Consider the following 21,316-nt stretch of genomic DNA (forward strand, 5'->3'; position numbering starts at 1 on the left):
AGCCAGCAAGTGTGCTCGCCAGGCACGGCAGCACCACACACAGGCTGCTTTTGGTGCGTCTGGAGAGGGAGGACCAAAAGTTACCTGCCAATCTTTCTCACCTCAGAGCTGTTACCAGCTCCCCACCTCCCCCTGAGGAGCTGCTCCCACGACCCAAGCACACACTGCTGAAACGGTTTCACTTCAGACGAGGAGGATCTGGTAAAGCTGCCCTGGAATGTGCTACCAGTACAACCTCCAAGGATTCCCTTCTTTGCCTTATTAGTTAAGCAGATGAGGGGCAGCAAAGTTGGACAGTCATTAACTTGTAGCCTAAAGGGAATGGGCAGACTTGAGATAACAATATTTAGGCTCCAATTCTAGCAGCAACTTTCCTACTGTCATGGTTGCAGGACTAACTATGAACATTAGTGACATCTGCAGTCTCTTAAGTATTGATTAACAATGCATGTCAATGCAAACGAGTCATGGACTTAATAGATGCCAAGAACTGTGATGCTGCAATCTCTCTCCTGACAGCTGATTCCATGGATTTGTCCTAATGAGTTTCACATTGAAGTCTCATTAAAGTGTTCCTGAGCAGTAACTAACAGCCCTATTTACATTAATGAAATGCTCATGCCAAGAGGTCCTTTCCTCTGCACTCCTGGGCAGCCTCTTAGAAGATGGGGAAAATAAAACACAATAAACAAGCTTCTGCAGCAGGCACCAATCTTCTGACACACCCTGCAGTGCCATGCAGGCCATAATCATCTCCCCAGCTCGGATCTGAGTTTGTCAGAAGCCAGTCAGAGGGCCTCTGCCGTTTAAAATCCGTTCTCAGTGTTCCTGGCAATGCTGCTCACAGCTCCAGAGCCCTCTGCTCTCCACTCATGTGGAAAAGGAAGGCAGTACAAGGGCAAAGTAGGAGACCAAATTCTCCCTGGAAAAGCAAAGTGAATGCAGCAAATGGCAAACAGCTCAGGAGCTGCTCAGCCCCACAGGCACTGCTCCATGAGCAGCCTGCAGCAGCACCTCCTCACGGACACGCTCACAGCCTTGGAATCTTGTCCAGCCAGCAGAGCTCCCAGAGAACTGGAGCAGCAGAATGGGAGCTTCAAGTGTCTGCAGCCCAGAGGTGCTGCTCACTCACAAATTCCCTACTAGAGGAGATTTCTTCCCTGCAAAGTGTGCCCCACAGAACCCCAAAGTGCCAGGCCGGAAGGGCCCCCAAGGATCACCTGCTCCAACCTTTCTGGGGGACACTGGAGTTGGAATGAGCTGGCCCAGCACCCTGGCAGGCTGAGGCTTCAAACTGCCCAAGGCTCCAAGTCTGCTATTAATCAAAAAGCTAACGTGGAATTATTTTAAGTGATTTGCAGGGGACTCCACTGCTTCCCCTGGGAGATGGCTCCAACATCTGCCTGCTCCCGTGGTGACCACGAGAAGAGTTCATACCATTAAGTGCCACAGACACAGAGAGTGGTGCTGGGGAGAAGAGATGGTTAAAAAGAGAAAATGCAAAAAAAGAAAAGAGGGGGAAAATAGGGGAAGAAGGCCAAAGTGTGTGAATAATTTGTGTATTAGTGTACCACAGTTGTTGCATTTATCCATCGGCATTCCAAAACATCTGGGACAGCATCTTAAAGTAAACAATGTTCACAAGGCCATCTGGACAAAACTGCAGGCAAAAATTAAAGCAGAAGCATATGGAAAGGCAGATTTTTCTCTTCCCTTCAGCAGTACAGGATGACAAATGTCAGACCTAGATCTGTCCACGCTTCACTGTGCTACGCTTTGCAGCACCACCTGGCTCTCCTTGCACAGCCACCAAATATGGACAGCACTGCCACAGCAGACCGTGGCTGCAGGGCAAACTGGCTGAGAGCACTTCCCTGCGTGGGGAAATGGCAGCTTCACACAAGTAGCAAGGATCCATTTGCTCAGCCTCGTGTCTAAAGCATGCAAGGCAGGGAAAACAAAGCTGCAGCAGCCAGCTCTGTGTAGCAGCAGTCAGAAAGCACAGACACAGCCTCAGAGCCAGGAATTAGCATGGGCAAAGGGAAGAGCAGACCAAGGAGAGGCCTCTGCTGAAGGCCAGGGACCTCCTTTCAACCAGGCTCTGAGTTCTGCCTCTTGATTTTTGACATGGCTGCTGGGGATGGTCTCTGTACCTGTGAGAAAGGACTGAGTGCTGCCCTGCCAACCTTCCCCTGCTGCCTGCCTTAGTCCACCCAGCTACCCAAGGCCATATGCAGAGCAGTTGTTCACTGGGATCTGCTCCGTGTCCCCAGCTCAGTGGTGACTGACAGCCAGGCCTGGAGCTGAATGCTGAGCTGCCACGTGAGGAGTTGGTCAGTCTGAAGGCAGGCTGCTGGTAAGGAGTGTGGTGGCTCACCCTGCTGCAGGCTCCTGCAGCACTGCCCCACGGCCACGAGCAGCTCGCTGGTCAAAAGGCTAATGGGGAATCTTTTTAAGTGAATTTGCACTCAACTGCTTCCTGCACTCTTACCAAGTCAGCCTTGCATCCCTGTCAGGTCTGAACAGCTGTGCTTCTGGAGAGGAAAAGGGGCTTTGAAGCCAGAGGCACCAAGAACAGGAGGATTCAATCAAAATGGCAGCAGCAGGACTGGATCAAAATGGCTCTCAACTGCTGCTGCCCACAAGGGCCTGCAGCTCCTGGGGAAGCAGGTGGGAAGTGGGCCAAGCCCCAGAGGCAGTAAGATCTGTTACAAAGGACCTCATCAGCACTCCTCAGAATAGGATGGGCAAGAAGCACAACCACCATTACAGTGACACCTTCTAGAGGCTGGACATGGTGACCTCAGCCTCTCCACCCTCCTCAGACACTGTGGGCATCAGTCCCTCTGCAGTGGGCACAGGGCATCCAAGCGCGACTGGTCTGGGGCTCACATTCAGGCTCCACCTCTCTTCAAGACTCTCTCTGCAGTTCTGTCAGAGGTGCCCCTTCTATTCCAGTCCTCAGGGGAAAGTCTCACCACAGCCTCCTTCTGCCATGTCCAAGTCTATCTGGCTGCAGAGATGCCCGAGCAGAGCACCCTGCCAAGAGCCACAGGAGCTGTGCACCTCACCTCCTCCTCGGCACCACATCAGTGCCTACCTCTGGTCCCTATGCCACCGCACCTCCAGCACAGCCTTACACTCACCACAGCTTCCCAACGTCACCCTGCTCCCCTCTGTGCTACCAAACCCCCTTCCCACCAGATGTGCACTCTTGAGGGGGTTCTCACCTACTTCTGCCCACCTCTAGCCTTGCCTCTGCAGCTCTCAGGAGGCAGAGAACACAACTGTGGCCCACAGCTGCACAGCACCAGCTCGAGAGCAGGTGGCTGAGACCCCTGAGCCCAGTGCAGGCACAGCCCAGGGCTCAGCCTACAGGCCAGAGCCTGGGGCAGGTGCACAAGCACGGGAGGTGCTGGCACAGCCACTTGCAGAGCAGGCTCAGCAAACTTCTCCAGGTCCCTCTCGTCTGTTTCTGCAGCAGCTCAAAGCCTTGCAGCACCCTGGAGCGCTGCTGCCCAGGGTGCAGGTGGTGTGCAAGCAGAAGGGCGAGGGGCAGGCAGGTTTTCTTTCAGGCAGGGCAGGCAGCACTTTTGCTCAGCTTTTCAATGCAACTGTTTTTAATTAAAAAGGAGGGTTCCAGGTATCTGCTCTTTCATTCCAAGGTCAAGCTTTGCCTATTGAACACAGCTCTGGCACTTCAGCTGAAGGTCTTTGCAGCCAAAGCAAGGTTAATAGACTGCCTTTCTCTTACCCAGTCCTCCTCCTGCTGCATTATGAAATGCTGCTAAATTGTCTGCCACTCCTTTCTCATTTAAAGGAAATTCATTTCTCAACCCTGTGCTGTACCACAATGAGAATCCTCTGCCCAGAAAAGCAGCCTGCTCCTCCTCTGCACTGCTCACAGGCTGCTCCCTCCAAAGCCCAGTTTCTCTTGCAGTGTTTTACAACCCCACCAGATTAACCATCACAAGCTGCTGGTTCATCTCCCTGGCTCTGCTGGAATGTTGGCAACTGGAAGGTGGCTGTACGGTGGGAAAGGGCAAGCTCCTCAAGCACCACTCTGCATCCTCTATGCTCAGATGATCTCACAAATAATTAACAACATAGACAGGAAAGGGAAAAGTCCATGGATGAAAATGCTGGAATGGCTAGAAAATTTGGTACCAGTGATCCAGAGAGATGCAGCACCTCTGCTACCAGGACAGGCTGAGGGAGTTGGGGCTGCTCAGCCTGGAGAGGAGAAGACTCTGGGCAGACCTAACAGCAGCCTGACATTACCTGGAGGGGACTATAAGCAGGCTGCAGAGCGACTGTTCCCAAAGGCCTGCAGGGACAGGGCAGGGGCAGTGGTTTGCAATGAGAGCAGAGCAAACTGAGATTGGATGTGAGGAACAAGTTCTGCACCAGGGGGGTGCTAGAACACAGGCTGCCTAGGGAGGTGGCTGAAGCCCCAAGCTTGAAGACACTGCAAGTGAGGCTGGACAGGGCTTGAAGCAACCTGCTCTAGTGGAGGATGCAGCAGTTTTAGCCAACTACGTCTCAAAATCATCTATTTTTAACCTTTGTTTCACATCATTTCTCTCCAATGATGCATTAAAATTATCTGGTGCTACATCTTTGGTTAAATCAGTTATAGCCAATTAAAATGATCTCTTTTCCAATGCTTAGCTTAAACCATTGTATCCAATTACATATCAACATTATCTGTGTTCAGTCTTTCTCTCACACCTCTCACATCCACTCAAAACAGAAATCAAGCTTCTAACCCTTACCTACAGACCAGTCTGGGCAGTTGAACTGACTAGCAAGGCCTCATTCCTCTGCTTGACCTTCCCCACCAGAAACTTGACTCCAGAACTGAAGAATAAATTCTTCCTTCCCATTCTGCTGCCACACAAACCAACATCATTAGCAGCCTGCAACCTTTTGTCTCTAATTTGGCTTTTGTAAGGGGAAGTGCAGCCAATACTCACTTTTAGGGCTGCAGACCCATTTCTTTTTCACAGCAAGCGAGCAGGCAGGCAGCCTGCGACGTCCCAGCATGGTTCCTGCGTACTACACAGGCATCCTGCCCATGTGAAGCTCACAAGTGTGCCACACAGACAATGCTGCACCTGCCTGCCCGTGCAAATCGTCGTGGCCCTGCTAACCCCTGGCACAAAACACCTTTCTGGGTGGTACACCCTAGAAAGCAGTCTTGCTTTATTCTTCCATCTCGTGCCCAACATGACCCCTTCCCCAAAGAGGCTGCTCCGAGAACGGGAGCAAACAAACCAGCCCGCCCGCAGCACAGCACAGCACGCACGGCAGGCAGCGCCGGGGAGGAGCCGCAGCTCGGATGTGAAAGCCACACAGCTGCAAGCATTCTTTTGGGAACCCAGCACTGGGATTTATCTCAATCGCTTAATGTAATTACAGAAGTCAGTCATGTAGCAGTAATGTAATTTGCACATTTTTACCGCTGAAGTGAAGCCGAATCCGCAGCAGAGGCTGAGTGCAAGGCAGGGACCCTGCTGCCACGCTATTCCACCACATTAGTACCAAATGACAAGCATTTGGCTTTTGTTTATTTGCCGAGGTGCACTAATTAGCAAATCTATAGAACCCTCCCTCGCACGTTTCAGCTGAGAACTTCATCTCCAAACCACTCCTGCACTTTGGGGAACTGGAACACAAACCCAGCAGCGTCGTCTGCCACTTGCAGCCTTCCTCACCCTGCATTTCAGCACCAAGATCTGCCCTGTGCTCTCGATTTTAGCAAGGCTCCACACCAAACACTGCACAGCACTAAGGCAGCCCTGGGACAGATGAGTTCTGCTTACAGTGCCACACTCCGAGATGACAATTCACTGCTTCACTTAGGGAGGAACAGAAAAGCATGGGGAGAAAAAAAGCAAGCTTCGATTGATGGGAAAAAAAGCTTTGCTTGATAAAAAAAACCCACTTATATTGGCAAAAAATACTTAGGTTGAAGAAAAAAGCTTAGACTGATGAAAAAGGAATGGACTTAAGCGAGAAATAAGAACTGTTTCTCACTTCAGGATTCTCAGAAATGCAGGTCTGTGTCAGCTCAGATGTAGTCACTGATATCATACCTAATACTTCTCTAGAGATAAAAAGGTCTAAGACTATTTGGGTTGTTCTGAGTAAGCAGGTCTGCAGAATAGTCTGTAAAGGGAGAAACCCCAACATGTCATGGTGTGTTCCCTGAGCAAAGGTCCTCATCCTGAGTGCACTATGTAAGAGTGATAACTACTGGGGACAGAGTGGCTGAGAGCAGCCAGGCAGAGAGGGACCTGGGGGTGCTGGGAGAGAGGAGCTGAAGCTGAGGCAGCAGTGTGCCCAGGTGGGCAGCAGAGCCAATGGCATCCTGGGCTGGCTCAGGAGCAGTGTGGGCAGCAGGACAAGGGAGGTTCTTCTGCCCCTGTGCTCAGCACTGCTCAGGCCACACCTTGAGTGCTGTGTCCAGTTCTGGGCTCCTCAATTCAAGAGAGATGTTGAGGTGCTGGAAGGTGTCGAGAGAAGGGCAGCAAGGCTGAAGAGCGGCCTGGAGCACAGCCCTGTGAGGAGAGGCTGAGGGAGCTGGGGGGGTGCAGCCTGCAGCAGAGGAGGCTCAGGGCAGAGCTCATTGCTGCCTGCAGGGAGGCTGTAGCCAGGTGGGGTTGGGCTCTGTTGCCAGGCAGTCAGCAGCAGAACAAGGGGTTACAGTCTCAAGTTGTGCCAGGGCAGGTCTAGGCTGGATGTTAGGAGGAAGTTGTTGGCAGAGAGAGTGATTGGCATTGGAATGGGCTTGGAGGCCTCTTTCAACCTGGCTGAGTCTATTCTAACACATAAAAATAAAGCCTTAAGCTTTCCAGACCAAGTCTAAGTTTTACATGGAAAGTAACTGATGAGAAACAAACAGTGCATTTAGTTTATGCTTTTCAATGGCTGAATACACCAAGTAAATGTTACAGACCCAAGCCACCTAGAATGCAAAGGACAACACTGCAAGCAGCACTGCAACAGGAGGTAAATGCTACACCCCAAACAGCCAGGAGGTAGTTCAGCAGCAGTGGAGCTCCTGTGAGCTGCTGGATTCTTCCCCTGCTGTTCCTTTCTGCTCTGTCAGCAGCACTAACCATGTTTTTATTTCAGACTTCATTTTTAAAGGCAGCCTAGCTGAAAGGAAAAGTAAAAAACCCAAACTTAGTTCAGTTCCACTTCTTTAGGGAAAGCCGCAAGAGCCTCAGCCCAGAGAGCAGGGAAGGCCTTGCTGTTCATTTATCAGAGTGAGACAACGCTGCCAGCCCTGCCTGGGAAAGCCTTGCAACTCCTTTATCAAGACAGCTGCTTCTCAGCCTCTTCCAGCCAGCAGCCTGGCCCTAAGCAAACCATGCCAGCCAAGCTGCTTTTCAACTCTTCTCCTTGCCACTTCAAAAGCTGCTGGGCAAGCAGGACTCCTAGGTCCACTTGTTTCCAGTTACATCAGGTAAGCATTAGCATGAAATGGATTGAGGTTTGAAAACAGAGCATCAAAATGAAACCCAAATACAGCAGCTCTGCCCTGCCCTCAACAGCTGGGGTTTAGGCTTTTTCTGAGTGACTGTGGGATTGCAGTTGTTGGATTTAAGGCATTTCACTGAAAGCTTGGAATGTTTTGAAGCTTCCTAAACCGAGAATCTAAGCCCTGAAGCACAGGTAACACTCAGAAGATCCTACCCAGCAGCACAAAACCAGACTGGAATTGCTCGTAGTGAATTAAGTGAAACAAACAGGGCAGCAAGCAAGCTGCAACACCCAATTACTGCACTTGGACTTGAAACTGAAAACGAAAAGGAAAACCACAGGCTGCTCTTCTCGTTGCTCCATGTGAAGAGACACAAAGAGTAACAATTCACCCATTTGTTACAACTGAATCATTTAACACACACCTTGTGACTAGATGAAAACATAACCCAGGTATTTCTGAGCAGCTCTGCATGTTTTTCCTCCTCAAAACCCACTTAAGACCAGCAGGATTTATGCAGATGCAGCCAGAGGAGCACTGAGTCTGAGCAGGAAAAACTGCCAAGTAACTGTGGAGCTCTGACCTGCACCATGCCCACATCCCAGAGGTTTAACTGGGCTCAAAAGCTGAAGTGCTCGTTTTTAGGGAGAGGAGATGACAGATGCCTAATGCAGGGGGCTGTGCACACTTACTTGGTTCAGCTCTGGAGCCATGTTTCTGAAGGAAATCAACTATCTGAGCCAAAACCTTCTTGTTGCAGTGTGTTGACAGCTCCTCATCACATTCATAACACCTAAACAAAAGAAGAAATTCAGTGAGCTCAGGAGATGTGGATGCACCTCCCAGCTGTCAAACTCCTCAGGCAACCTTAAGCCAATCACTTAAGCTCTAGATTTCAAACGTTCATACTAAAGAGAGGAAGTGGATTCTTCCACTGCACACATGCACTTCCATAGGTCCCTGTGAGAGTCAGGAGTTAACCTCAGCTACCAGTCCTGCAGAAGATCCTGGAGAAACAAGCAGGAAGCACAAACTCCTGTGAGCAGCAGCTCCACAGCACAGAGGCTCAAACTTCTCTCTTGGATTTGTGACCATTCTGAAAGTCACATGGAGTGACAGATTGCACTGGGCTGGAAGAGGCCCTCAAACATCATCTTGGCCAACCACCCTGCAGGCAGCAGGGACACCTCCAACCAGAGCAGGCTGCCCAGGGCCACATTGTTTGACCTTGAATGTCTCCAAAGACAGGGCCTCACTCATAGCCCTGGGCAGCCTGTGCCAGTCTCCATCCTCACTGTGCAGAACTTCCTCCTGAGGTCCAGCCTAAATCTGCCCTGCTCCAGTTTCAGACCACTGCCCTCATCCGATCCCTAGAGGCCCTTCTGAACCTCTCCCCAGCCTTGCTGTAGGTGTCCTTCAGATACTGAAACGCTGCTCTAAGGTCTCCCTGGAGCCTTCTCTTCTCTGGGCTGAACAGCCCAAATTCTTTCAGCCTGTCTTCATAGGAGAGGTTCTCCAGCCCTCTGAACATGCTTGTGGCCCCTCTCTGGATCCATTCCAGCAGGTCCATGTCTCTTTCACCTTGGGGGCCGCAGAGCTGGACACAGCACTGCAGGTCCTAAAGCCAACACTGACTTTCTCTCCAGAAAGCTGCCTTTCCTCTGGATAAAGTGTTCATTTTATCTGCCAGAATCACCCTTTAGCAGGAGAAGACACTGCTTTAAGTTCCCTATGGACACACACAACCCCCTGGACCCCTCTGCTCACCAGATGATCCAGGTGCTGAGGCTGACAACAATACAGTGAGGCTCTGTGCGTGCCATCTGGAAGTGTTTCAGAGAATGCTGCCCTTCAGAGTTCTTACTGCAGCCCTAAAACCAGAAGCATGACACAGTAAGGGCCACAAAGGAGGAAGGGGCTGGATGGTTAGTGAAGAATGCTGCCAGACAGGCAAGGATGCACAGCAGAGACAACCTCTAAAATTCAGGCTGATGTACATTCCCAGTAAGTCACGGAAGGGCAAGGGCTGGGACCTCCAGAGGGCACCGAGTCCAGCCTGGCTGCCAGAGCAGCGGCACACAAGAAGGCATCCAGGAGAGCTCTGAAAGCTTCTATAGGAGACTCCACAACCTCTCTGGGCTGCCTGCCCCAGGGCTCTGGCACCCTTGAACCAAACAAGTTTCTCCTCACGTTGAGGTTCCAGTTTGTACTCTGTGTCCTTTGTCCCATCCTAGGCACCAGCAAACAGCCTGGCACCTTCATCCTGACACCCACCCCCCGGTACTTACCAGCACTGATCAGATCCCCTCCCAGCCTTCTCCTCTCCAGACTAAATAGCCCCAAGGCTCTCAACCTTTCTCTACAGCAGAGGTATTCAAGTCTTACCTGCGAGCCACACTTGAGGCAGAGCCAGACATCACCCGGCGCCAGGGGCTCGCCCTCGCTCATCCTCCTCTCCCTCAGGCACTCTGCACATATTGCCCAGACGCTCTGAGCCACTGCTCTCTTCACATGGTGCACATCCACTGCCTGGCTGACGTGCTGGCAGGTTAAGCCTGGAGAGGAGAGCACACTGCCTTTCAGCCATGAAAGAGCACAGCCCTGAAAGGCTGCACTGCTGGAAACCCAAAGCCTTCGACCAATTCAGCACCAGGGAAAAGAACAGCAAAGAATTAAAAGAGCAAAACTCAGCCAGCTGCGCCCCACAGACTGAAATTCATGAAGGATCCATTTCAGTCTTCCTATAATGAAAAACCTTTTCAAAGCCAAGAAATGCTACCTCTCAAAAACAGATCAACTGCTTGGCACAAAAGTACAAGGCTTCCTTTTGTACAGAATGAATTTCCCTGGGCTCTTAGGGGTCTTGGCAACAATAAATGCTATGTAAACCTCTTTTGCATAGAGCAACACAGGCAGTTGGCCTCCTTTTCCACCCATAAGGAAGGATTTCAACTCCATGGATCTCATGCACATGCACCCTTACAGCTTCCCATCCTGAACAGGAGTATTGATCAATCACCACTCTTCTGTTTGTTTCTTGCACACATCCTACTACAGTATCACAGAATCATCCAAGCCTGCAGGTGCCTCTGCAGGCCACCTTCAAAGCAGGGCCAAACAGCACTTCAGTTCTACTGCCAATGGCTTTGCCCAGCTGAACGTTGGCGGTCTTCAAGGAAAGAGGTTTCAGCAACTCACCAAAATCAGTTCTGTCTGATGAGTCTCAGGGTGAAGACAAAACACTTCCTCACAGCCAGCCCAGTTTTCCACACTAAATTGCCTCCACCCCCTCTGCCCTGAGCTCTGCTGGAAGCTCCCTGCTCAGCCAAGAAGCCTCCTGCCACATGTGCTTGACCTTCCACACAGAGGAACCATTCCCTTGCTTTCAAGGGGTTGCTGTTGAAGATCACCAAGTTTCCAGCTCTTCAGGGCAGTCTCACAGTGTAACAAACACTCCTGTCAGGAACCCCTGGCCAAGGACAGCTCTGCCACCAGGTCCAACAAGAAAAGCATTTCATGGTCCTGATGATCTGCAGGCTTCACCAGCCAGCATGGGAGTTCCCAGCCCCAGGGCCAAACACCATCTCATGCACATACCTGAGATATCATCTGAAGAGTCCTCATCCTGTGGCCTGTTTGGCCTTTTGCTTCTCTTTGGTTTCTCAGGGTTGGCTCTTGATGGATCTTTCACCCGCATCTGTTACTTGCTGGGAAAGAGAAGCAGAGGTTGGTTTAGTGCCTGAACACTTCAACAAGTGCAGTGAATTTGGACTCTAAAAACATGACAGAGAACCACAGAGTCACACAAGGCATCTCCAGAAGGTGAAACTCTGCTCCAGGTCCAAACAACTCCAGCTGTGTGTTTCAGCCTCGGCATCTCATCACATCCACCCAGGCTTCAGGTGACACCAGCACTGCTCAGTGCACTGCTGCTCACCACAGCAAGGCTAAGGCAGCTGCTGAGAGGAGCCCACAGCACCCTAAGTTCTGAAGAGAGTCAACAGCAGAGCCAGCAGAAGTGTCCTCCCCGAAGGAACAGAGTTGTGCTGACAAATGATCTCTGGGTTCGTGCCACATAACAATGTTTATCTCCTCGGACAGGTTACGTAAGCCTGTCCAAAGCACAGACCTCACCCAAACTGAAGTCATGTCCAGAGCAGGACATGTGGAGAGCTTGAAAAGCTTCATGCAAGAACAGTCATGGGCCTGAGCAGCTGAAATGCAGAGAGGTCTGCACCACCTGTGCAATCCTGCAGCACACAGGCTGGGGGTCTGACACGAATCAGGACACACGAAGCGCACCACTGACCCCACTGGGTGTCCTTCACCACGTGTGGAAAAGACACTGCCCTCTGGACCCACGACGACTGGGGAAGTGGCATTTCTAGCCCAGCACAACCAAGACAGACATGCAGACTGGCAGGAGCAGCCAGTGCTTACACCACAGGACTGGGAACCCACCGAGCAGCCCACAGGCTCTGCAGTCCTGCCTAAGAGCAGGCAAACCAAGAGATACCCCAGCCCATGGGGCTCAGCAGCTTCAGGAGCACAGAGAGCTCACTGACCTGGCAGCTCTTGCAAAGGCCACAGCCCATCAGCCTGGCAGCTGGGGGCTGTGTCTGATTCTGAAAGGTATCTAAGAGGGACAGAAGGGTAGGAGCAACGAGCTGCTTGGCACACACCTACAACACAAGCAGCACAGTGTGGCTGTGAGGCAGCCTCAGTTCCAGCTCTCTCAGCACTTGTAGTTTAATTTCCAAGTTAAAATGATACCATTTCATGCTGCCAATGCAAAAACCTCTGCATCAGCCTGGAAAGGCACAGCACACGCTTGAAGGCAGGGAAAATCCACACCTCCGTGGAACTGTCCAGCTGTCAGCAGCTGCCTAGCACCAAAGCAAGGGGCTGAGGAACGGCACACATGTGCAGACTAAGTCCTAAAGCCAAGATCACAGAATCCCAAAATGCCAGGCTGGAAGGGACCCCAAGGGCCACCTGCTCCAACCTCTCCAGGTGCTGGTGGAGCTGCAGTGAGCTGGCCCAGCAGCCTGGCAAACTGAGGCTTCAGACTGCCCAGTGCAGGGACTGCTCTGCTCCCCTTAGGAGAGGATTCCCATGTCCAGCTGTGCTCATGGGGAAACATTTCCTTCTGGAGTCCAGTAGGAATCTCCCCAGCAGCAACTTGCCCCCATCACCCTTTGGCTTTGCCATGGGGCCCCTTAAAAGGGAGTCTCCATCCTCCTGGTAGCCACTCTTGATGTCCTGGTCTGTGGTGATAAGGTCTTCCCTAAACCTTCTCTTCTGCAGGCTGAGCAAACCCAGCTCTCAGCCCTTCCCCAAAGATCCTTCTCCTGGCCCTGCTCTAGACACAGATGCTCCACAGGACATCTGTGAAGGGTCTTTATGAGCTTCCACACAGCTCTCAGTACAGAAAGGGCCTTGTAGGGGCCCACAGCACCAGATCCTCTGCTGAATTCTGCATGTTTAGATGTAAGCTGCAAGCTGATCTATTTTGGACATGTGTTCCCAGCGTTACCTGTGGCATTTTGGCTTGCTTGCTGCCAGATCAGATGTCAGCCCACCCGAGCAGGAAGCACATCCATCACAGCTAGTGACCGGGCGGTGTCACTCATCAGCGGGCCAGGAGGCTCCACGCTCTGACAGCCACCAAAACCTTTGCAGCAAACAAGCCCTCGCTGCCTGCTAGAGCAGTAAAAGGACCAGAACTGCTGACTGGTAGTGGCAGCAACACTTCTTCCCCTGGAAAATGTCATCTGAGATTCTGCAAGTGTCATCTCCAACATTTCCTAGCCCAAAGGCACATCACACATCCCACGCCGTCACTGGAGCTCAAACGCCAGCCCTGACATTGTCTCACAGTCCTGGAAGGGTGAGACACTGGTGGACTCCTCGCACACAGGGCGAGAGGGAGCCTTCAGACCACTAGAGACAACTTCCCAAGCCACAGCAAAAACTCCAGAGCATTTCTCACTGTTGTTAGTCCTTTTCACAGAGCTGCCCATGCCACACATGGCCTGTCACGTTCACATTTGCATCCTGCACAAGCCCCCTAGATGTGATGGATGGAGTCGATGATCCCAGGGATCAGTTCCACGATTCTGTGACTATCCACCAGTGATGCAGGATCACAAGTGAAAAGTTCCTGTGAAAAGGCAGTCAAGTGTCAGAGCTGACAGGCTCCGCACTCACGCAGCACCAACACTGACCTAGCAGTGCCACTGCCACGGCAGACCCAAGGGGGTGACAGCTGAAGCAGCTGAAGAACAAACCAGACAGCTCCGGGATCCTGGCAGGACAACCACAGACAAAACCCAGGAGAAGAGCAGTCCAAGGCACCGTGAGAGGCCACAGAGAGCAACCCGCGCAAAGCACGAACGGCAGAGTCCAGCAGCACAAGCAGCAGCTGTGGCTGCAGCACAGTGGCTCAGAAAGGCTGAAGCTCCAGCTGAGATGAGAATCGGGCTGCAGCCCTGCCCAAAGGGCTGAGCCTGAGCAGATGAAGGCAGACAATGGCTGCACCCAACTTCCCACCTGCTCTGGCTGTTAGCTAACTGCTGGGGATGAAACAGGTAAAGCCTTGGAGAGCTAAGGAAAACCAGCCTGAGCACTCTGAAAGTCAAAGTCTGCCACTGGGAGCAAAAAGCTCCATCCCATGTTCTTCCTCCATACAAACTGCTCCAGTTTGTCTCAATGACACACCAAAGTGGAACAATTTGTCCTTGGATCTATGGCTGATGCTGACAGCAGCTGCACTGCTGGGAGTCGCTCAAAGCAGACTACAGAGCATTCATTCCTCAGTATTTCATGAAGAAACCTGACAGAATTTTTACAGCTGTAGTAAACTGCAGAGCAGCTCCACACAGGCAGCTCCTGCTGGCAGCCTGGCACTTGCTCCTGTCACTGCTATGCTTCCATTTAAAATCTAGAAGAGGAGAGTGGAAAGAATCCTTTCAACAAAACTCTACTTTATATGCTTGTATGGAAGGATTAGCTAATGGATTGGGAAACACCTGGAGCTAAAAAACACAGGCAAGGAGAATACAGCACCACAGCTGGAGCTGTGCCACCTGCTTCCATGTTCCTGATGTCTTCATTCTTCTATATCTGTGCTTAATATGCCTGAAATTGCACCAGGGGAGGTTTAGATTGGATGCGAGGAAAAAATTCTTTGCTGGTCAGGCACAGGCTGCCCAGGTAGGTGGTGGAGTCCCCATCCCTGTGGTGGTGTCCACGAAACCTGTGGGCATGGCACTTGGGGGCTTGGCGTAACAGCCACGGTGGTGCTGGGCTGATGGTTGGACTGGGTGGTCTTAAGAGGGCTTTTGCAACCCAGACGATTCTGGGATCCCATGATTCTATGTTGTGCAAGCAGCAACAAGCAGATTGGAGTCCTACAGCAAAGGCCATCCCCAGCAGAAGAGCACACAAAGCTCTAACAAAACCCCCACAACCAGGGAACTGAAACATCAGCTCGAACACAACGTGCAGGCTGCGGGGCTGCCACCTCGGTGCCAGGCAGGCAGCGGGCTGAGGGCCGAGCTGCAGGTGACGGCTGCCTGGGGCAGCAGCCACACAGTGCCAGAGCCCTGGCGTGGGAGCCCAGCGCCTGCCTCCGCGCACCCACGCGGCCCGGGCAGCAGGCCGGCAGCGGCATCGCCAGGCCAGCACATGCCAGGCTGCCGGAGCAGGGCAGGGTTAACCGCGCCAGCCTCACCACACGGCCCACGTCGGAGCCGCAGCTCTCTTGCTAACTTGCCTAATGCAAAGCGAGCTGAGCTTATGTTCAAACCCGACCAAAGGCGATGCTACGGACTCCGGCTGCTGTAACGGAGCGGGAGGCTTCCCGCAGGTCACGGACACGCCGCTGCTGCCGTCACGTCACGGCAGTTAACGTATTTTCGCCCGACGGCGAACTGCCAGCACCAGCAGCCTGCGGCCGGCTACCCAAAACGAGCCCACGCCAGCCCTACTTGGCCACCAGCTCGGCACAGCGCAGCCCCGGCCGCCCCCGGCCCAGTGCCCCCCGCAGCTGCCCCCTGCTCGCATCCCGCCCGCACGGCGGCCCTCGGCCGGCGGCTCCGTAGGCCCCGCGGCTGCCGCCACGGCCAGGCGGCTCGGCCCGGCCCTCCGGGCTCTGCCGTTCCCCCGGCCCCGCCTGCCCCCGCGCTGTGCCGCTGGGTGCCCCCCTCCCCGGCCCGGGCGTCCCGCACTCACGGAGCGGCGGCGGCAGGAAGCGGCAAGGGAGGCTGGGCCGCAGCCAGGGCCGCGCTGCGCCGCTCGGCTCCGCTCCGCCCCCGGCCTCGCCGCGTCGTTCTCCGCCCCAGCCGCAGCCTTCGCCCGGGCAGCTCCCCGCGGGGCCCCCCACGGCGGCGGAGGTCCGGACGCGGATGGGCAGCGCCGGCTGGAAGGCAGAACGCGTGCCCGGCGGGAAGTGGGGCGGGAGCGCAGCGGGGCCCACGCAGCGGCAGGGCTGGCCGCGGGGCACCGTAGAAAGGGAAGGCAAAGGCGGGAGGGAACGCAGAGGGAGCCATGGTGAGGTACTCGGCAGCCGAATGTGGCAGGGCCCTGCCGAAATACCTGCAGACCCTGCACGGGGCACGGGCGTGGAGGAGCAGTGGAACAGGCCTGCGGGTGCCAACCTGGGGTCCGCAGAAGGGCCTGGGCCACGGGGACGTTACGGTACCCACCGTGGGAAGGCCTGGAGGGAGATCAGCATAACCCGGCTGAACGTCCACTGAGTGCTGGAGGAGCTGAGATCAGCAAACTCGGCCTGTGGCTAGACAACAGCTTGTTAGAAAGCAAATCTGGATTGAAGACTAAGAACTCACTTCTGGCAGAAGAAGGTTGTCTAGTGAGAGAAGAGAACAAAGGGGGAAAGGTGCAAGTGCTGCAGCAGATCTCACCTCGGGATGGAGAGCTTGCAGTGGGGCCGGTGGCAGGCTGAAAGAAGGCTTAGAGGAGCATGTAGAAGTTGCTGGACCAAGCAGGGATGAGATGCCAAGAAGAGTATGGTTGAGGAGAAGTTGACAGGTGATGCAGGATTTGATTCGGGTGGGAGATGTTCTTTGGGCATTTGATAGCAGTGCACAAGGAGCTGCCAGCAGAATGCCTCCACGCCACACATGATCCTGTCGGTGGTACATGCCACAGAGAGACAGGGAATGACTTAGCTTGCTGCAGCTGAAACAGACACTGAATCGTCCTTACAAAGAGAACTTCTGGGGGTGCCCCAGGACATTAGGGGCTAGAAAGTACCTCATAAGATCATCCCCTCCACACTCCCTGCCAGAGCAAGGCTTTTTCTAAACACAGTTCAGTTTTCTTTCTCACCCTACTTCCCCCTTCTTTCATCTCCAACTGCAATTCCCCCCCATCTTTCACCTTCCCATCTCCTTCCTTACCTCTCTTAACACCTTTCTTTTCTCCCAGCTTCTTCTTTCCATCTCCATCGTTTTCCTCCCCATCATCTTTCAACACCACCTCCCCTTTCCCACACTGCATTTCACCTTTTAATCCCCCAAACCCAGGGCACCTGCACTCCACCACGTCTCCTTCCACCTCAGGTGTGACCACTATGCCCTTCCTGCCCACCCCCCCTTTTTAACCTGGGCTCTGGTGGAGTCTCCTCCCTCCCCAGGTGTGACCACTTTGCCCACTCCCCTTTATAACCAGCCCCAGGAAAGGCAGAAGCTCCAATCTTGCCCAAGTGGGCAGAGGGATCCTCCTCCCGTCGTTGCTGGTGAGTCTATGGGGCACACTGGGTGAATGGTGGAGGGGATCTAAAGGCCGGGGGGCCTGTGTGGCCCCCTGGTTAGGTAGGCTAGAGACTTGGCAGTCATTTAGCATCACTTATGGGTAATGTGCTGTTGGTTGTGTTCATGCCTCCTAGAAAAGGGAAATGCTTGGAACTTTGACTTGCATAGAAAGAGTGCTTCAGAGAGACGCTTTGCAAATGCCAGTTAAGGAGGCCATCTGGAGAGGCTGGCAGAAGGGCAGCTAGTGAACCAGTTAGATGTGCCAGCTTGGATCTGTCACAGCACTGAGAAATACTCTGTTCTCCTTCAGAGAAGGAAAGCTCATGTTGGGAAAGGTTCAACACACTCCTCAAAAGGTGTGTTTCAAAGGGCAGCAAAAGAACTGGGATCACTGCTCTGTGATGTAGCCAGAAGAAAGGGCCTGAAACTGTCTCCAGGGAGGTTTAGGTTGGAGATTAGGAAAAATTTCTATCTTGAAAGTGTGGTCAGGGATTGGAACAGGCTGCTTAGGGAGGTGGTGGTCGTTGTCCCTGGAGGTGTTCAAAAAGAATGTAGCTCTGGCACCTAGGGGTAGGGTTTAACGGCCCCGGTGGTGCTGGGTTGAAGGGTGGCTCAACCTTGGAGGTCTTTTCCAACCCAAACAACTCTGTGCTTCCGTAACATTCAAGGATAGGTAACAAATATGGAGCAGTGCTTTAAAATACGCTGAAGAGAGGGACCTTAATTTCTCCACTTGGAACAGGGCTTGGCCCTCCAAGTCCTCAGGGCTGGCAGGCAGCTTTGGCCCCCCTGGTCTCCCACGGGATGTAGTGGCTGCCCTCGGAGCACACTAGGCTGGGGTTTTGCTAATTGCTTTGAGTGGATGTGGCGTCTAAATCCCCACTGCCGGTTCGTTCTCTCGGCTTTTGGTGCTTTAAGGCTTCTCGACAGCTCGGCTCAGCTGCGGAGCTCGCCTTGTCCAGGCGGAGCAGCAGTTGCTGGCTGTGGCAGGACCGAAGGCAGCGGCTGCCAGCCCCAGCTGCGCCCAGTGCCAGCAGGTGCCACACATGGCAGCGGGCAGCCGCCTGCGGCTCCTCTGCCCGAGCCTCTCAGCTTGCGGACCTCCGTTAAAGCCCAGGCACCCTTCTAGCGGCAGGAGGGCCCCGCTGCCTGCGGGGCTGGGGGGGACCTCTGCCATCCGCCTCGCCCGAAGCCCCTAGCGGAGCAGGGTCCCCGCGCAGCGCTGCGGTGTGCGTTCGTGGGTTGCGAGCACGCAGGTGTCCCGCTGGTGTGGCACCAGGACTGGCAGGAGGGAACGGACCCACTGACGGCAGCTGGCAGCCGCCGGCCCCGAGCCGGGCAGCGCCGCGGGGCGGCCCTGGCTCCGCCGGCGCCATCTTGGGGGCGGGCCCGGCATGAGCTGCGGCGGCTGGCGGCGGGCGGCGAGCGGCGGATGGCGGCTGGCGGCGGCGCCCGGTGAGCGGGGCAGCGGGGGGCTGCGGGCGGCGGCGGCGCCCGGTGAGCGGGGCAGCGGGGGGCTGCGGGCGGCGGCGGCGCCCGGTGAGCGGGGCAGCGGGGGGCTGCGGGCGGCGGCGGCGCCCGGTGAGCGGGGCAGCGGGGGGCTGCGGGCGGCGGCGGCGCCCGGTGAGCGGGGCAGCGGGGGGCTGCGGGCGGCGGCCTGAGGCGAGCCCCGTGCGGCACGCAGGGTACCGGGACGGTAGCCGGGAGAGCGGCGCCGGCGCTCTGCTCACCGGCTGCGCCTCCCTGGCAGGTGCCGCCAGCCGCAGGCTCTGCGCCGGAGAGGCTCCAGGCCTTTCGTACCGGGAGCTCAAAGCCTTGAAGAAGGCCGAGGTCCTGCACATAGACGTCCGGGAGAGGTGGGAGATCGACCGGTACGGAGGAATCCCGGCGGCCGTCAACATCCCGCGTGAGTGCTGCCTGCGCCCCGGTGCCTGAGCTGGGATCCGCTTCGGCTGGGAAAGGCCTTTGAGATCATCCACGCCAACCGCTACCCAACGGCACCGAGGCTGGTGCCGAAGCCTGGCGCTCAGCACCACGGCTCTGCTTCTTTGAAACGCCTTGGGGGGGATTCAGCCTGGGCAGCCTGTGCCAGGCTTTGGGAACCCCTTCAGGGAAGAAGTTTCTCCTAATGTCCAACCTAAACCTTCCCTGGTGCAGCTTGAGGCCATTTCTCCTCCTCGTGTCTCTTGTTCCTAGGGAGACCAACTCCCACCTGGCTCCAGCCTCCTCTTGGGGAGCTGTGGGGAACAACGAGGTCTGCCCTCAGCCTTCTTTTGCCCTTGGTGGATGTCTCTGGACAAGTGGTGGTGGCTGTGCCGAACAGCAGCTCTGTTGTGAGGCTACACTTTTCCCCCGGGGGATCTGGAAGCCTTACGGTGTGATCCTGTCTGTGCATGGTGAACTACTGAGACCTTTTTGTCTGCATTTCCTAGTGGGTGAATTAGTGGAAGCTCTGCAGATGGACCCAATGGACTTCAAGGAGCAGTACAAACAAAAGATGCCATCCAAGTCAGACCCTGTAGTGTTCTCCTGTTTGGCAGGAACAAGAAGCAAACAAGCCCTTGCTGTGGCCACATCCTTGGGGTTCAGCAGGTATGAGTGCTGCTGGCAGAACTGCCACACCTGTGCCAGAAAGTGCCTCACGGGCTGGAAGAATACAGATAGAATTTACCACACTTACCGTTTGCCCATGCTTGTGCTCAACCTAGTCCAAAGGGTGGAACCACCTTCTTGAGTTTATGTACAGACGGGCTTAGTAAGTGCAAAACCTCCTCCATTGCCTGCTCTTCATGCAGCCTCACTGAAGGAGCCAGTGCTGGCTGGCATGGTGGGGCTTTGTTTTCCAGAGGCAGGATTTAATGCAGGCTTGTCAGGAGCTAGAGTGTAGGTTTGCAAGGAACTAAAGCCCAGTGTTGCTGCATTTACTGGATGACATCTGAGGGCGTAGAAACAGTATGTAAGTCTGTTTGGAACAAAAAAAGTGTCAGTCTGGTTCACTGGTCCAGCTGCTGCTGCTTGCTTGTGTTCAGTTGCCAGTGTTGTGGCACACCACACTGCATGGCAGCAGTACTGGAGTACAAGGATTCAGATTGATGGAGTAGCTTGGAAGGGACCGTGAAGATCATCTAGTTCCAACCTCCCTGCCATGGGCAGGGACACCTCCCAGTAGCCTAGATGCCTGTCAGCCTAGCTGATGGAAGCTGGATACAAGTGTATTTGACTGCAGAGAGAAGTCTCTGTGACTTTTCCTTTCTATTTGGGGTTTTTAGCATGTTGTCTTAGATACCTTTTCCAGGAAGACTCCTTAACACTCTATCTTCTGCCTGTTTTCAGAGTTCAGCAGTATGCTGGTGGCTTTGAAGACTGGGTCAAACATGAACCTCCAGAGAAAAAATGAAGAGTGCTCCAAGCTTTGCCCCATGTGGGCTTCACCATCCAAATTACCTGCATTCCACTTGCAGAATACAGCCCACTCTTGCCTTCTTGTGTAAGTGGACACTTCACTGCTTGGTATAGAATACAGCAAAGACACACAGGAGGGGACAGCTGATCCACCTCTGCTTTCACCAGAAAACACAGCCTAAAGCATGTGGTAAGAACCTAAGCCCTGGCTATGTGTACTAAGATGTTTGTGGCTTCTGAGTGCTGAAGCCTGTGATGACAGGGCAGATAAAATGACCCTTTCCAAAACAACTCTGGTGGCTATTTTGTTCAGAGGAATTAAACTTCAGCTGCTCTAATTAGAATAATTGAACTTCAGCTGTTCTTGAGGGAGGTTGTGGCTGCCCCCTCCCTGGAGGTGTTCAAGGCCAGGTTGGATGAGGCCTTGAACAACCTGGGCTAGTGAATGGTGCCCCTGCCTGTGGTGGGGAGTTGTACCTAGATGATCTTTAAGGTCCCTTCCAACTCAACCCATTCTATGAATTCTGATGGAAATGGGTAACTGCCCTCAGCAGAGATGTAACAGCTGAAGTTAGAAGTACCTGATACTTGGCTCTGAGCTTTAGGTCACTTAGGTAATTTAGGGTGAAGTCTGAAGAGCAGCAAT

The 21,316-nt window shown here is 54.0% G+C and overlaps 2 protein-coding genes across 9 annotated transcripts in view; one reads left to right on the forward strand and one right to left on the reverse strand.

Moving 5' to 3' along the window:
- Window positions 1–17,079, reverse strand: part of USP45 (ubiquitin specific peptidase 45) — a 39,089-nt gene extending 22,010 nt beyond the window's left edge. Inside the window, exons 1-6 of one of the 8 annotated variants that reach the window (XM_064170187.1) lie at window positions 17,046–17,079; window positions 15,728–16,641; window positions 11,090–11,199; window positions 9,878–10,047; window positions 9,260–9,363; window positions 8,185–8,285 (exon numbers count right to left, since the gene is read on the reverse strand). In XM_064170187.1, coding sequence (XP_064026257.1) covers window positions 8,185–8,285; window positions 9,260–9,363; window positions 9,878–10,047; window positions 11,090–11,189 — 475 coding nt within the window. In that variant the 5' untranslated portion in view covers window positions 11,190–11,199; window positions 15,728–16,641; window positions 17,046–17,079. The other 7 variants (XM_064170185.1, XM_064170184.1, XM_064170183.1 and 4 more) reach the window with 7 other exon arrangements.
- Window positions 17,080–18,425: 1,346 nt separating this feature from the next.
- TSTD3 (thiosulfate sulfurtransferase like domain containing 3) lies at window positions 18,426–20,961 on the forward strand. Its single transcript, XM_064170193.1, has 4 exons — window positions 18,426–18,723; window positions 19,019–19,174; window positions 19,701–19,860; window positions 20,602–20,961. The coding sequence occupies exons 1-4, from the start codon at window positions 18,663–18,665 to the stop codon at window positions 20,663–20,665; spliced, it is 441 nt and encodes a 146-aa protein (XP_064026263.1). The 5' UTR covers window positions 18,426–18,662; the 3' UTR covers window positions 20,666–20,961.
- The last annotated feature ends 355 nt before the right edge of the window (window positions 20,962–21,316 follow it).

The sequence above is a fragment of the Pogoniulus pusillus genome, chromosome 33, assembly GCF_015220805.1.
Source record: "Pogoniulus pusillus isolate bPogPus1 chromosome 33, bPogPus1.pri, whole genome shotgun sequence".
Classification (NCBI taxonomy): Eukaryota; Metazoa; Chordata; class Aves; order Piciformes; family Lybiidae; genus Pogoniulus; species Pogoniulus pusillus.